This window comes from Dermacentor silvarum, chromosome 11, assembly GCF_013339745.2.
Source record: "Dermacentor silvarum isolate Dsil-2018 chromosome 11, BIME_Dsil_1.4, whole genome shotgun sequence".
Taxonomy (NCBI): Eukaryota; Metazoa; Arthropoda; class Arachnida; order Ixodida; family Ixodidae; genus Dermacentor; species Dermacentor silvarum.
Window position 1 is genome coordinate 42,257,494 of NC_051164.1, and position 15,041 is coordinate 42,272,534.

The 15,041-nt window shown below is 47.1% G+C and overlaps 1 protein-coding gene across 1 annotated transcript in view; it reads left to right on the plus strand.

Annotated features, from left to right (window-relative positions):
• Positions 1-14,334, plus strand: part of LOC119432537 (ran-binding protein 3-like) — a 39,802-nt gene extending 25,468 nt beyond the window's left edge. The window contains exons 7-11 of the mRNA XM_037699703.2: positions 1,733-1,805; positions 3,485-3,617; positions 9,018-9,139; positions 11,016-11,130; positions 14,150-14,334. Coding sequence (XP_037555631.2) covers positions 1,733-1,805; positions 3,485-3,617; positions 9,018-9,139; positions 11,016-11,130; positions 14,150-14,319 — 613 coding nt within the window. The 3' untranslated portion in view covers positions 14,320-14,334. The remainder of the gene's footprint in view (positions 1-1,732; positions 1,806-3,484; positions 3,618-9,017; positions 9,140-11,015; positions 11,131-14,149) is intronic.
• The last annotated feature ends 707 nt before the right edge of the window (positions 14,335-15,041 follow it).

The window sequence follows — 15,041 nt, forward strand, 5'->3', positions numbered from 1 at the left end:
ATCTCTCATTGAAAATTCCTATTTTTGGCCTGCCCTAGGAATATTTTCAAGCAATAACGATAGCACACGATGTCTTATGGTATTTACTGGATTCTAATGCGCGCCTTTCATTTTCCAATTAAATTGGGGCAGAAATTGCCTGTACAGGGCAATCAGATATGAAACAAAAACCAGCTTTGCGGTGTTCGTACGCTTTACTGCCTAGCATGGCTGTACTGCGGCAAAGCTGGCTTTAAATAGTGTGCGCTGAAGTTTACTTTAGGAAACTGGCCGCCATTCTAAAAGATTGGGTGCGCATTAGATTCCTACTTTGTTTGGAATGTTTAATGTCATTTCTACATTAGTTTTGTACTTTGGACACACAAAAACTGGCCACATGCTTGATTCGACGGCGTGTTTGACTCAGGCAAATACTGTCTGATGTATTGGTGGTATGTTTTGGAGTTTTTTTGTGCATCTTGTTTAATTTGACCAGCCGAAAAATTTGATAAATTTCGTCGGTTCCTTCAGTGTCAAATTAACTCAAGTTGACTGTATTTTGCTCACATGTTCACAGGAGCCTCTTGTACAGATCAGCAACGTTTTCTTACTATGTTCAAAATGTGTTTCAGGGCCCCTTAAAGGGTTAAAAGGTTGTGTTCTATGTAGTATTGTCCTCGTGAGCCTGCTCTCTACGCACTGTTGTGGCAAGGAAAACAACAAAGATTCACAGTGGTGGTTCTTTAACAGCTACCAATCTTTGTAAACTTAGCGACAGATTTGCTAGCGAGCTTTTAGTCACCTTAATGACTAGTTAACGACTTGTAGACTTAGGGTTGCGATTGCTACATCAAAGGCCATTCCGCAGCGCAAGTGACTTGTGGCATTTGTTAGTTAAAAAACGAACTAAACTTTTGTGCATCCAACACTTTGTTTACGTCAAGACGCTGTTTATAGCGCCCATTGCCTGGGTGGTAGCCGTATGGTCTGTGTACGCTTTATTATGGTGTGCGAAGCAGCGCGGGGAAAGAAATTGCTTCTTTGTGTGTCATCTAAAGTTCCTCAGGCAAGAGCAATGACGTTCAAGATAAAAGTTAACACATCCAACCGTAAACATCGGAGGCCAATCGCTCGCTCAGTGGTGCTGCTACTTTATTGTCTCACTCATGTGGCTACCACGTTTGTTAACTGATGCCCGAATGTCTGGTGAAATTTATTTAAACATTTTTACCACAGCATGGTAGCCAACCAAATGGTTATGAATGCGGGTAGAACTTCTTGTGTGATTGAGATTTGTGTGCTTATCTTAATCGCACAAGAAGTCCACTCAATGCAGTTTTGAACTGCATGGTGCGATGTAATGCAGGCTCAAATGCACAATAGACAACTTGAGACTAACTTCAATAAATGACGGGGACCTACGCAATAATTACCGTGTCTTTTACTCTTTGTGTTCTAATCTTTGTATAATATATACCGTGTGCAGCCATTTAAGTAATTCGCTGCGACACTCACAGTGAGTATGTATAACACATCGGTGGAAAGATGGAGGGGAGGTGTTCCAGGGAACTCTTGGAAGACTGGTGGGGTTCTCCAAGGCCAGAAAGATTCAGAACCCCTGGAGTACTTTGGAATAAGCTGGGCAGTTTTCCTCCGAAACCTATACAGAGGCTCTGTCAAAACATGTGAAATTTTCAGTGAAAAAGGAAAGGCTGAGGTAGATTGTCTTCAATACTTACAATCTCCATTGCAGCATCCACTCGCCACATGCAGCAGCGCCACCTGACGGATTCGTCTTTGGCGAGAACCTGCGGGAGCGGGCTGCGGTAAGTGGAAAAGTGTGTGTGTGTGGGGGGGGGGGTTGCATTCAAGCCCAAACCACATGAGAGTGATTTTGTGCGCGACAGCAACGAGCGATGGCTTCTAGCGACAAAACGGGCCGTCACGCAGATCGCTCGGTCTTTTCGCTTGATCACTCGGTTCTGGAAATCTAGAATTCATCGCTCGTCGCCCGGAAGTGCTATGAGCGGCTAGCCAATTGCGCGAAGCCGGAACAGGATGTATTTACATTGGTCAAGTACTACCGATTGTCGCACGGAATGTGCCGACTAAATTTTAATACGTGCAAGGATAAGAACCTAGTGCAAGACCTTTAGAAATATTTATGTTGCTCTTTACAGTAAACACACCAACTTAAATTAATAAAGCATGCGTCACGCCAGTTCTGGCACGTATTTGCTGCCCTCATACCGGCAACAGTAGGGAGACGTCGCTCAAAGTCGTCGCTCGCATGCGCTACGACTTGTAGGCGACAAGCGAACGCGACAGCCATCTCCATCGCGTCGCTTGTCACTGTCGTGCGCAAGATCGCTTGCATGCGGTTTATACTTCATTGTGCGAGTAAATATGGCATTCGAACTATTGGCTTTGAAATTATTCAACACTAAAAACTATTCGCTTCGAACCAAAACATTGATATTCGCACAAGCCTATCTTAAACAGTTGCAGACCGATAATTTGGACATGCTCAGTCATTCGAACAGCATCATGGCACCGCTACTGGTCCCATCGACTGAATGTATAAAGTTGACTGAAATTTCGGACACCTTACAGCACGCCATTTTATAACTCAGACTCTCTCTGCGCTGTCACTAGCTATGATTTGTTTACTGGTTCGATCAGAAAGAGCGATGATTTTTGCCTTGATACACTGCCAGCCTTGTTGCTGGCACTTCCTCAAAACCTAAACTAGTGAAGCCTAGGCAGTCCAGTAGTCGCTGACTGTCTTGACCAAGGGGCAAGCCAAGCCACGCTGGTAAATTGTAAGGACTGAATTGGCAATTTGTTGTGCGAGTTCTGCATGCTCAGCGTTTGTTCCTTCACGTGTTAAATATTGACACGGTCCTGGGTGACTTGTTTGATTGCTGTCATGAATTTTTGTTACCAAGAATCGTCAAGCAGCTTCAAATGGTGCCAACTCCAGCCTTTCTTGTCGCTGTAGCCCTGTGGCTATGGCAGAGTGCTGCTTAGCTCGTGGCCATAGTTTTAATTGTTTGATCCTGGCCACAATAGCTGCGTTTTGGTATGGGTGAAATGCAAAAATGGTTGTGTACTTAGATTTATGTACACACTAATGAGCTAAACAGCTAGTCGATCATTGCACAGTTACGGATGCCCACTGTTGCAAATTGTGTCACGATGAAAGGTAGCTTCACTAAAGCAGTGGTTTAAAAAAAATTAAATTTTTGCTTGTTGCCTGTGCTTTTCACATAATACAGTCGAGCCCCCATATATAACGAACACTTTTGTTGCAAAAAATGTCTTAGCTATACAAGAAGTTCGTTATGAAGGACTTTCCCTTGAAAGTACCCAAACTTTACCCGAAGGTTCTTTCTCTAAAGTAGAATGGTATGTGTGCCCGACTACATGTGTTTTATTTTCTCCGTCTTGCCAAATCGAGCAGCGAGTTCTTGAGCAGTGCGGCGCAATTTCTGACATACTGCAGAACTTTGAGGACGCCTCGTCGGACTCCTCGGTTGCGCCGACGTCAACAGAGCTCTCCTTCCAGCAGTTCCAGCAACAGGCTGGCCAAAGCAGCGTAGCCAGTGCGGAGCAGCCAGCGGAGGTCGCATCTGCGGGTGAGTGGTTAATGCGGCTGCTTTCACTATCCCAATTGGGGCCTAACCTTGCACTTTGCCTGGAACATGTGGAAATCCTACTTTTAAAGATGGATGTAAAGGAAACATCGTTTTGTAAACTGTAAGCACAAAGCTACAAAGGAAACTCGTCTGGGTTTCTCAAAAAGGGAGCTTTGCAGATAAGGGAAAAATTTGTCCTCGTCTGGGATTAGAACCCGGGATCAACACCGTTCGGGGGTAGTCACTCTGCCATCTAAGCTAACCAGGAGGCTAGCAGATCGCAGGGTGAGCCCAAATTAATGTAACAACTCGGAGCACAGGGACAATGAATAGGGCAGATCAGCTTTTGCAGTTATGCCTGTCTGGGGGTTGCGAGGAAAAAAACCATTCAACAGGTGATCTTTACATGTTGAAATAATTTTCCTTGTTAAGGGACACTAAAGGAAAATATAAAGCCATGTTAGGCGGATGGATTGCTTGTCTAGAAGTCGATCATGTTTAAATTTTTTGCGCCGATATGTGGCATTGTTGCGTAGAAAATTGCCACCGATGATTCGGCTGCTGCTTTTCTATTTAAATCGGCCGCGTCAGAAGGGACAAGTTGGCGTAATCTTCACGTGACTTCCCTCTCTGCCACTCTCCGTGAATCTGCCAGCGCTGTCGTCACAAAAAAGGTACCATATCCCAAAATAGGGGGTGCCATACCGATTTTCCTTTTCTGCCATTCTCTCACAAAGACTGTGTTCTTGCTAGGAATGAAGAATTCATTATTATAGAAGCCTAATCTATAAATCAGCTCGAGTTAGTACATTTCTTTACTGTCCCTTTAAGCACCAGTAGGGTTTCTCAGAAAGGAAGCTTTGCAGATAAGGGAAAAATTTGTCCTGGTCCGGGATGCGAACCCGGGACGAACACCTTTCTGGGGCAGTCACTCTGCCATCTAAGCTAACCAGGAGGCTAGCAGATCGAAAAGTGTGGCCGGATTATTGCGACAACTTTCTCTGCGTACTCATAAAAATCATAAGTGGAGTAGGAGAGATGCCGCAATAGTCATTGAGTGAATCAGGTAGTGTTGCCTTCAAATGCAGTAAAATCTCGGTGATACGAATCTCGCGGCGTTGCGTGAAATATTTGTGTCACCCGAAATTCGTGTCATCAAAACGTACACAATGAAAATGAATTAATTTTTACCAGAAAAGATTTATAATAGTGGAATCCCTTCGATACCTTCCTCGCTGCTGCGTTTTCCCAGCTGCTACGTCGCGTTTTTGCGGCCCCGACCTAAATCCCATTGGCTTCCATGTACAGTCGAATTTCAATAATTCGAACTCGAAGGGGCCCAAAAATTAGTTTGAATTAAAAGGACTTGTTTTTGAAGTATTCGTGCACCATAGCACGATGTACGAACGGTACGATTCGTGAAATATCGCGGCGCGCAAGCACATATCGAGCGAGGGCCACGAAACTGCCCACGTCGGCCAACACTCGCTTCCCGATAACGGCAGAAAATGAAACCTCAGGGAGTGGGCAGCGCAAGCACGGGGAGAGAGAGATTGTGGTTGTAAAGAGGAAGAGGTGACACGATGACGGGCGCGCGCGGGGAATGTCGCAGGTGAGGGAGGAGGGTGGCAGGGAAGCGGATTTGGCCTCGGCAACTCTGTCACTTCGGTGGCAGTGGCTTCAGTGGCTCCCCTCGCCCTCCCTCGCAACTCCCTCGTAGCTCCTTCGACCGTCTCCGTGCGTGCCCGCCGCTCCCGCCGGCCCCGCACCAGCTTAGCCCGCTCCCTGAAGTTTCGTTTTCTGTCGTTGAAGCGAACGTTGGCCGGACTGGGCCTCTGTCGTTGCTTCCCTCTGCGCCGCAACTGCAGCGTTGGCTGGACGTCGGCACGTACAAGCGTGTTCCGGCGCCACGCAGAAATGGCGACCTTGCCATTTGAGAGTGATGCTGCATTTTTATTTTTTTTTCCTCCGCGCAGCGTTGAGGGGTCTCGCCTAAGCTATTGCTCTATGGCGGTGTCGGAGCAATGCCGGTCGGAGGCGCCACCTCGTGATTTGGCGCGCTGCTGAGAGCATTGTCGGTGCGCGGTATGTTTGAATTAACCATCGTAAATGCTTTCGCGTTCGAATTACTGGGCGTTCCCCGTTGATACTTTGCCAATCTATAATGTTCCTGCATCTTACGTTGTGTTTGAATGTGGCGGTCACGTAAATTTAGCGGTGCAGCCAGCTTGTACATTGCAACAAGTGACCGGCACGTTGCAGATATGACGCACCCGCACGGTGGCCGTATCTTGAAAGCGAGCTGCGACGTGCGCAAAGTGCGCGCCCGCGCGGTCCTTATCGGCAACATGACCTGCGTTGTTGACAAAGTGCACCTAGTCCCAGTAGCTTCGTATGCACTGGGCCTTCAACGTTTAGTTCGCATTGAAGCGAGAGACAGTGCAAAGGTCAATTCGCTCGCTGCTGCTGCTGCTGCTGCGCTTCCTCGCACCAGTGTTTCGATAGCGAGTGTCCGTGGTCATCGAGCGAGATGTGTTAATGTTTACCTATGCGCGCGTGACATCGCGCTTGTTAATTTAGTGAGTAAGTGAATGTTTACAAGTTTATACGGCCGGTACAACTACTATCCTTACTTCGTACAGCTGTCTACTAATTTGGTATCGCAATCGTTGCTTCACCTTTCGGGCGAAACTGTGGCTTTTTTTTTTTGTGCGGTCCCTTGAAAAACGTATCAATGGGACGTTTTCTTCTTGCCCAAATCGTCAACAATCGCCTTCTGAAAGGCGTATAAGTGCGCGCACGTGATCTCGGGAATGTTTTCGCACGCCACTGAATGTCTGAGCACGTCGAGTGCAGGGAGTGTTTTGGTTGTCAGGGCTGCGCCGCGGTCGTCGTTGCAGCCGTGGTCCTCGTCTACTTTCTCACTAATCTTAGGCTAGGCTGTGATGTGGTCCGGTTCGCTCGACGTAGGGACAATGAGAGATTGCGCAGCCGCGTGACGTAGTCAGTTGCTTGGTGACTATGGATCCCGCCCAGATCTCTCTGTGCCGGCTTGTCTGTGCCGGTCGCTCCACTGGCTCGGCCACCGCCGCTGTTGCTCAAGCGTTGGTATGATCCGCAGCGGCGCGGCAACACGTTCGGAACAGCCAATTTTTTTAGTATTGTGAGCAATGTATTTCGGCTGGGGAATGTTACGAATTCGTATCACACCGAAATTCATACCAGCCGGGATCGTATCACCGGGGTTTTACTGTAGTTCAAGAACCATTGGTTTGCAACTTTCAGTTTGATGCACTCTCTGTTGACTCCAGTTTATTTTATGCATGCCAATGGTGGTGTTTCACACTCTTTGTGGTTTTATAACTTCCTAGACTTTCTAAGTCACTCACCGCCATACTGACAAACATACTGATACAATTCTTGTTTCCTCAAGAACTACATACCATACAAGGAAAATTAATGTTATACAGTCAACGTCTGATTTTTCCGACCTAGGGGCCGCAAAAACGTCCGGCACGAAGTCCGGAAAATTGGACGGCGAAGGTTACTTGCGTCCGAAATTTCAGATGTTCTTATACATTGACTCTATGGGGCATATGGCAGTGCCACGAAGTCGTCTGAATTATCAGGCGTCCAGAAAATCGGTCATTGACTGTACTTGATTTAAAGGGAAGCTGAAGAGGTTTTAGAATTGGAAGATTTATGGGGTTTTGGAAGGCTGACACAGTATAATTCAACTCCTGCGCTTAATTTCTCACTTATGCGCATAGCAGCGCTGCAATCGCCGTTTAAATTTTCGTTGAAGCTCCACCCCCTTGGGGCGCCGAGCGTAGCGGCAAAAGACCGGGCGCGAGGATGACGTCAATACAGGGGTCATGTAAGCGCTCTATTTGAATCACGCACCTCGCCGATACCTAAGATGATGTAACGATCATCTTCACCATCAGAGCCCGTTAATCGACCCACGGCGTCTCCCGCTGACACTGCGGCTTGTTTTTACTAAATTAAAGCGACTAGCGGTGACTTCTGGCCTGTTAAACTATAATGTTCTTATTCAGGGGATGCAAAAGTACAATAATTCATTGAAAGCTCACTGGTATTGAAAAGTGCTTCACTTGCCCTTTAAACACATCAAAACACTGTATATTTCTGCGTATAATCCGGCACTGTGTAAAACTCGCACAAATAACTGCATACAACAACACTCACATCTTTGCAAAAACAGTCTCTATTTGCTGATGCACGACTTGTCCTCCACGTCGTATCTTTGGCCATTGACCCCCCCCGGTTCGGCGATTCTGTTAACTTTAGCTACTGCTGTGTTGTAAAGGATAGCAATTAAATGCAGCTCATTGGGATCGCAGTTCGCCGGCGCTGTGTGCACTACTCGCGTACTAAATGCAAAATTGCGACTTATAAAGAAGAGAATGGGCGACCCTGAATGAGGGGAGAAGGGAGCTTCAGCACGGCATGTTTGGAGAGAGGGTGGGGTTCACTAAGAGATAACAAGAGTTTTAATGGAGGAGAACCTCGCCTTGAGATGTGATCTCACGGCGCACTAAAATACGGTTTACAAGGAGTGCAAGTTTCTTCAGTTTATACAGTCAACGTCCGATTTTTTTGACTCCCTAGGGGTCGCGAAAATGTTTAAAAAATCAAGCAGTCCGAAAAAACAAATGCATGCCTTTTACTGCCCCCAACGGCTTAAATCTCGCCACAGGCACGTCCAAAATAGCTCTGAAGGCCTGCCAGTACACTTATTAGGCGTATCGTAGCTCTTACTGTGCTAGGAGACAGCAGGTGCATGTGTGTATAATTAAGGAATACATACTGTGTCCCGTGACAATTGCCCCTTCCCACTCTTCACTGAGTATGCTTCACTGTGTAACATTGCTGTATTGAGGCGAAGCTGACCTTTGGGATCCGGCATTATGCAGTGCGTGATGCTTTCTGAGTTTCCAAAACATTGGCGAGGATTGCAAAGGCAGAGTCGGCGTCATTGCTAACAGTGGCAAATTGTTTCAATGAAAAACATGGCAATGAACAGAAAGAAGCTTGGTGGATACGGCTGCCAGCGGATCTGTGTGCGAGAGCGCTGGTTCGAGGAAGCGAGATAATCAAAATGGCGGCGGTGATGGTTAGATTAATGCTGTTTCGTACATGTTGTCAAGGCAAAGTCCGGAAAATCGGAGGGTGAAGGTTTTTTGCGTCTGAAATTTCAGACGTTTTTATACATTGACTCTATGGGGATATGTGGCAGTGCTGCGAAGGCGTCCAAATTATCGAGCGTGTCCAAAAAATCGCTTGTTGACTGTATTCATAAATTAAATAAGTGAGCACCTTTTAACAGCAGGATAGTCCCTACTTAAGCTACAAAATAAACTGCCCAATCTGCTGCAGCGAGTCGGCATGCCAAAAGCCTGACTGAGTCGGCCGAGGAGTACCAGTTGCGGCAAGTCAAGCGGACGTACGACGAGGTCGCCGTGGTTACCGGAGAAGAGAACGAGTCCAACGTGCTGCAGGTAAGGGCTCTTTGCTGCTGTGAATCACACTAGTGTAATTTGTAGTGAGTAACTACATCGCAGTGGACATTTAGTGGCCAGCCAGCTAACTGGTGAATAAACAATTAGGAACTGTACACAGTAGGGAACAGCACATCTATTCAGATGAAAACATGCACCTTGCCCAGTGGAATTGGGAAGTGATGGGTATGACCGTCGTCTCAGATGCATCACCATCTTCTGCCTGCAGTCTGTTATAACTAAACAAAAAGTGGACCGGGCTTCAATTAGACTCCCTAGCTGTCCGAAAAATTGGCCAGGACCTTCGGTCGGCATCGAATGAACTGACAAATCGAATAAACTGAAGTTGGAATTAATGGAAGTCTATTGTATTATTCTGTTTCTCTCAGTTGTACTTCTCTTGGCATGTTGCACAATACAACTTGACTAGAGTAAACCTGTACCATGCAATTCAACATTGGTTGGCAGGGGTTACCGTATTTACTCGATTCTGACACGCCCTCGATTGTAACGCGCACCCATTTGCCATGTCCTTTACCGTACCGCACACCTCATTCTTTCATACAGAAATACAACTTTCTCTCATTTGGAAAAACAAAGATTTAATTTACTCCTAATGCACTAAAGTTGCTATGAATAAAAAAAAGTCGCAGTTTCGGCCGAAAGGCGAAGCATCGATTGTGATAGCAAATTAGTAGACAGCTATACGAAGTAAGGATAATAGTTTTATCGGCCGTACAACTTGTAAACATTCGCCGTACAAACTTGTAAAAATTCACAAGCATGGCGCCATGTGCGCACAAGCAAACATGAACACGTCTCACTCAATGACCGTGGAAACTCGTTATCAAAACGATGGAGTGAGGTAGCAGGAGCGAGCGAATTGACCTACTCTGCCCCTCATAAAGGATCACTAACAAAATAGGGGCTGTGTGGCCACGCCGTACGCAGCAGCTGCCGGAGTAGAACGCCTCTCCTTCGGTTTGCGCTGTCCTGCACGCAAGTTTCGGGAACTCCAAACGCCTGTTATGTGGCCCAATTTCTATCCATCTCTACACACGTGATCACTTTCCTTTTAATTGTGGCATCATGATGGACTTGGCGTGTCTTCACAATCAGCAATTCCGTGCTGACAGAGCAAACTTAAAGAATGGGAAGACAGACGGTAGACTAACCTAAGCCATAAATAAGCACACATACTACAGCGTATGGAGGAAGCTATGGCAGCTAGGCTTGGAAGCGCGTACGAGGTGGCCATATTGAATTGCTGATATGGTAATGCAGATTTAGGGTCGTGCTCTATTCTAATGCGCACACAATTTCTGAACCCGTATTATCGGGGGAAAAGCACACAATAGATCCGAGTAAATACGGTAGATTTCTTAAAGAGTACTTTAATTTTTCTTTAATTTTCTCCTTCTGCTGTCTCATTCACTTGCATCCTGCTATCGTAGCCCTTGCCAAACATTTAACTCAGTGGAAGACTTAAAAAGCGAATTCTGCACATACAACACATAGTGCAATTGATGTAAAGCGAAGCTTTCGTGTTGAGGTTAATTAAATGCTATAAAAGTAAATGTGGTGCGTACAGTTGTCTTTTATTGTTATCGTATGCATTGTGTACACATGTCATGCAATGTTTATGTTTATACACTGTGCAGGTCACAACGTTACTGTCATTCATTCTTTCTTTATGCTCTTTGTCTTTCTTTGTCTACACCGTTCATACTTATGTAAGGTTGAAAAACACAAGAAATTGTTTTCGGCAATTTCGTCCGGTGTAGGGCATCCAGCGATGGCAAAACGTGAAAGCTCTGCAAGCGTGACGAAGTGGCAAACCATGTCATGTGCTTGTGTTCTATATTGCCTTATGCAGATCAACTGCAAGCTCTTCACCTTCGACAAGTCAACGAGTTCCTGGCAGGAACGGGGCCGTGGCAGCTTGCGACTCAACGACCAGGAGGTCGATGGTGTGCTGCAATCAAGAATGGGTGCGTGTTGGGATGCAAACCACATTCTCAAAAATCCGTCTATTAATCTTGCAGAAATATTTAATTTACGCAGCGGTTCGTTTACGTTATTCCTTTCAGTAACGGTATCTCACTATGAAGATGCAACTTAGTCGCCAAATGATTATTCGGATGCCCAATGGTTCAGACATGCTCGATTGTTCAGACAGTTTCGTTGCACGGCCGCTGGCCGCTTAGATGTAATGCGTAAGGACTACCGAAATTCGGACGTCCTCGAGCTCAGCATTCGATTATTTCCGCAGTTATGGTGTATGTCAATTTGGTTGCCAGCGCCTCCTCTGGCAACTTCGACGAGACCTCGATTATGGCCTAGTGAGATTAAACGGCGCACAGTTGCAACGAATGTCTTGGAGGTTGAAGTGAAGCCACAGCAACATCAAATTCAGTTCTAGCAACCCCCCAACTACCATGGCCATTTATGGCCTCCTGCCACCATTCAGTGCAAGTAGCTAGGCATAGCGTTGCCCCGGGGGGGCTGCGGTAAGCTACAGATCTGCGTGCGAGAGCGCTGGTTCGAGGAGGCGAGATAATCAAAATGGCCGCGGTGGTGGCTAGATTAATGCCGTTTCGCACCTGCGGTCAAGGCAAAAAGTCCGGAAAATCGGATGGCGAAGGCTTTTTGCTTATGAAATTTCCGACATTTTTATACATCGAATCTATGGGGTACGTGGCAGTGCCGCGAAGGCATCCAAATTATCGGGCATGTCCGAAAAATCGGTCGTTCACTGTATTTCCATATCCCCGGCAAACGCCCATGGGATTCAATGCATTCCATATCTCTTAGCAATGCAACGGTGGGAAGCTGCAATCTCGCGCCAAAGAAATATGCCAGGAAATTAGGTTCCATATTATCTACCCATGTAATGCTAACAGAGTACAAAAATGTGAGCAGGTGCACTTGCTTCACACTTAAATTGCATGAAATGCCGTCACAGCGTGCTTGCAAGGCAAGTCTGGACATTTGGCCGTCCCGACTGGGCCAAGTCGAGACTCTGGATATTTACACCAAAGTCCCGCTAAATTCGAGACATTTGGCAACCCTAATCAGAGCTCCAAATATCATTGGCCTCGCTGTGCGATGTGTGAGAAGAACTGGGACTACTGATGTACTATAGGCATGTACCATTTACGTTTAGGGGTGTTAATAATACTATGCTTGCTGAAATTGTGACGAACAAGGGCAGAGAGTGTGTGGTTTGTAAAACATTCAGTTAGTGATGTGTCACATTATTGACAACTTGTCAAGGGGTGGGAAGTGTTTAGTTTGAGCCAGCAGAAAATGAAGTTAAAGGTCCCTAAACCACCCAGAGGTCGAAATTTAGTTGTGGTGTTGCAGGTTGTGCACGTAGTCTACAGAGAACACGTAGCTGGAAAATTTTTTTGAAATGGGGCCGTAGTAGCAGAGTAACGCGTTTCATGATCAAAACATGGCCCTCACTAGTTTCGCTCTTTCCTTTGCTACTCTCCTTGTTGGCTGCTCTCTCCTCCTCGCCGAGTGTTCCTCCAAATGTCAGGTGACATATGTCATCGCCAACGCGCTTCTCAAAACGCTGTCCACTTACGGTTAAGGCACGTCGCGCTAGCGGCAAATATACTGACGGCGAACCGACCTCCAGTGCCGTAGAACTATATATGAACGTCGGACGCGCGAGAGGTGTCCAAAGTAGGCGGCAGTTCGGCCAGCGCACTGCCCGCCACACGATCGACGATCCACTCAACGACCGCGAAGCTGCGCGCCTCCGCCATCGGCGATGAAAACATCGGCTGCAGCTTCTGTTCCAAGCAAAATAGTTTGCGCGTGATAAAGCGAGGCATAAATTGTACATTTTATGAAAAATCGATATCCAATGTCAAACGTAAAACATGAGCGAGAGCTCTGATACTTCTCGAGCCCAGCTGCAGTGCACGGCTACCGACGGCAGATGACCGGCTCGGCTGTGCTCGCATCGCAGCCGACGGCCCCGCTAATATCAGCAAATTTTCCTTCTTTTTGTACAATTGTTGTGAAGAGTGACAACAACGGTAAGAAAATATTGCGGCTTGTGAGCGTCGGCGATTCATTCCGAAGCGCCGTCCGCTTTAGCTTTGAAGTGAACCGGAGAAGGCCTAGCGACGATATCGGCGCAGTCGAGTGATCAGCGGCGGTGAGGCTGTCGCACAAATGGGCCCCAGTCTCATTCTCTCTACGCCAAGGAAATCTCGCCGTTCGCGAGCAAAACCGGTGTTGAACAGCGGCCTGTGAATGGCAAACGGCGTGCAGCGAGTTACCGTGTCGTTAACATGAACGGGTTTTAGCCGCGACTCATTGCTTCTTGGCTGCCCGCGGTTGCTGCTGTCTAGCCCGTTCTCATTCGAAGCTTGCGGCTGTGGACCCTGTGTTGAGCGCACGTCTAGAAGGGCCAACACTGTCGCACTCTGTTCGCTCAGCTAATCAGACCGCTAAACACGACTGTGTTGAAACGCGATCAATTTGGCACTTGCGTTGCGGGCTGTAATTACCGATGCGCAAGGGCGCACAAGCGAGCAACACGACGAGGAAGAGCAGGGAGCGCGCGTACCTTAGCAGACTAACCAAAAGTCGTAGGTTCTTGCTCGACCAATCGAAATCGTCGCCGCGGTTGACATCACCAGATGCACCCTGGTGACAACACGACGACCGCTGGGGATACTGGAAATTCCCGGAGAGGAGCACGGCATTGTTTTTTGATTTTGTGGCGCGCCCGCAGAGTGTAGCACTGTAGCATTTGGCATAGATGATCGTGACAGCATTCTGAACTCGATGCGCGTGTTTACTTGAAATCTTTAAAAAATATCGGAGATGGTTTAGGGGCCCTTTAAGAGATTTGCAGGCCTAGTACAGGGCAAGTTCTTTTGCCTGTTAGAGGCAGTTTAAGAGTGATGCAAGCGGCCTCTTCTCTGCAGTCGACATGATTGGTCAGTGACAGCTGTTGTCCTGTCGGGTCCCGCTTTCTCTTCTCAGTGATGCGGACACAGGGCAGCTTGCGCGTCATCCTGAACACCAAGGTGTGGTCCGGAATGGTTGTGGAGCACCCCAGTTCAAAGACAGTTCGCACGACAGCCATCGACCCTGACGGAATTCGTGTCTACCTCATTCAGGTAAGAGAGGGAAGTTGCAGTGATATTTTGTAGGGGTGTGCAAATACTGAATATCGAATTGAATCATGAAAAAGAAGACAAATATAATATTGAATATGAGAAATTGTTTTACGAAATTTAATGCTTACAAATTTTGGACAAGAAAATACTGTGCTGCACATGCTCAGGAGTCTGCGGGCACTGTACAGTAGAACCTTGTTGATGCGGTCCCATTTCGTACAATTTGCCCGGTGCCAACGTTCGCGATCGAGAATGCAGAAAATGACCCTGTACAGTTAGGCTTCTTTTAAGTGATTAATGTGTTCCCAAAAAACACGGATCTTTCATCACCAGCCTTCATTGTATCGCCAAACTGCGATCGTATCATACGTTTTCTGGTCGCTAGATCCCGTGAACAAGAAAAGGTGCGAGGCATACGCAATCGAGAGCAACATAGACTCCTGCAACAGCAGCTTTCCTGCAGTAGTTGCCCGCCCTTGTCACATGAAAATGCCGCCATGCACTAGGTTTTCTATTCCACTACCAGCAAATCTCCCCGTGGGATTGTCGCAATCTCGCCATTCACAGCTATCGCTGCCAACCGATTGTGATAAGCACCTTCACCTAGGGTATCTTTTTCACAGCGTGTGGTGTAGGAAGTGTGCTGCACACTTTGAATAGGCGATGACCCAAATGCGCCGCTGTTCACCGCTGTAGGCGGCGCGAAGTGGGCTTCATGTGTCACTCTGGCGGCATCATATGCAAGTGTCATCCAC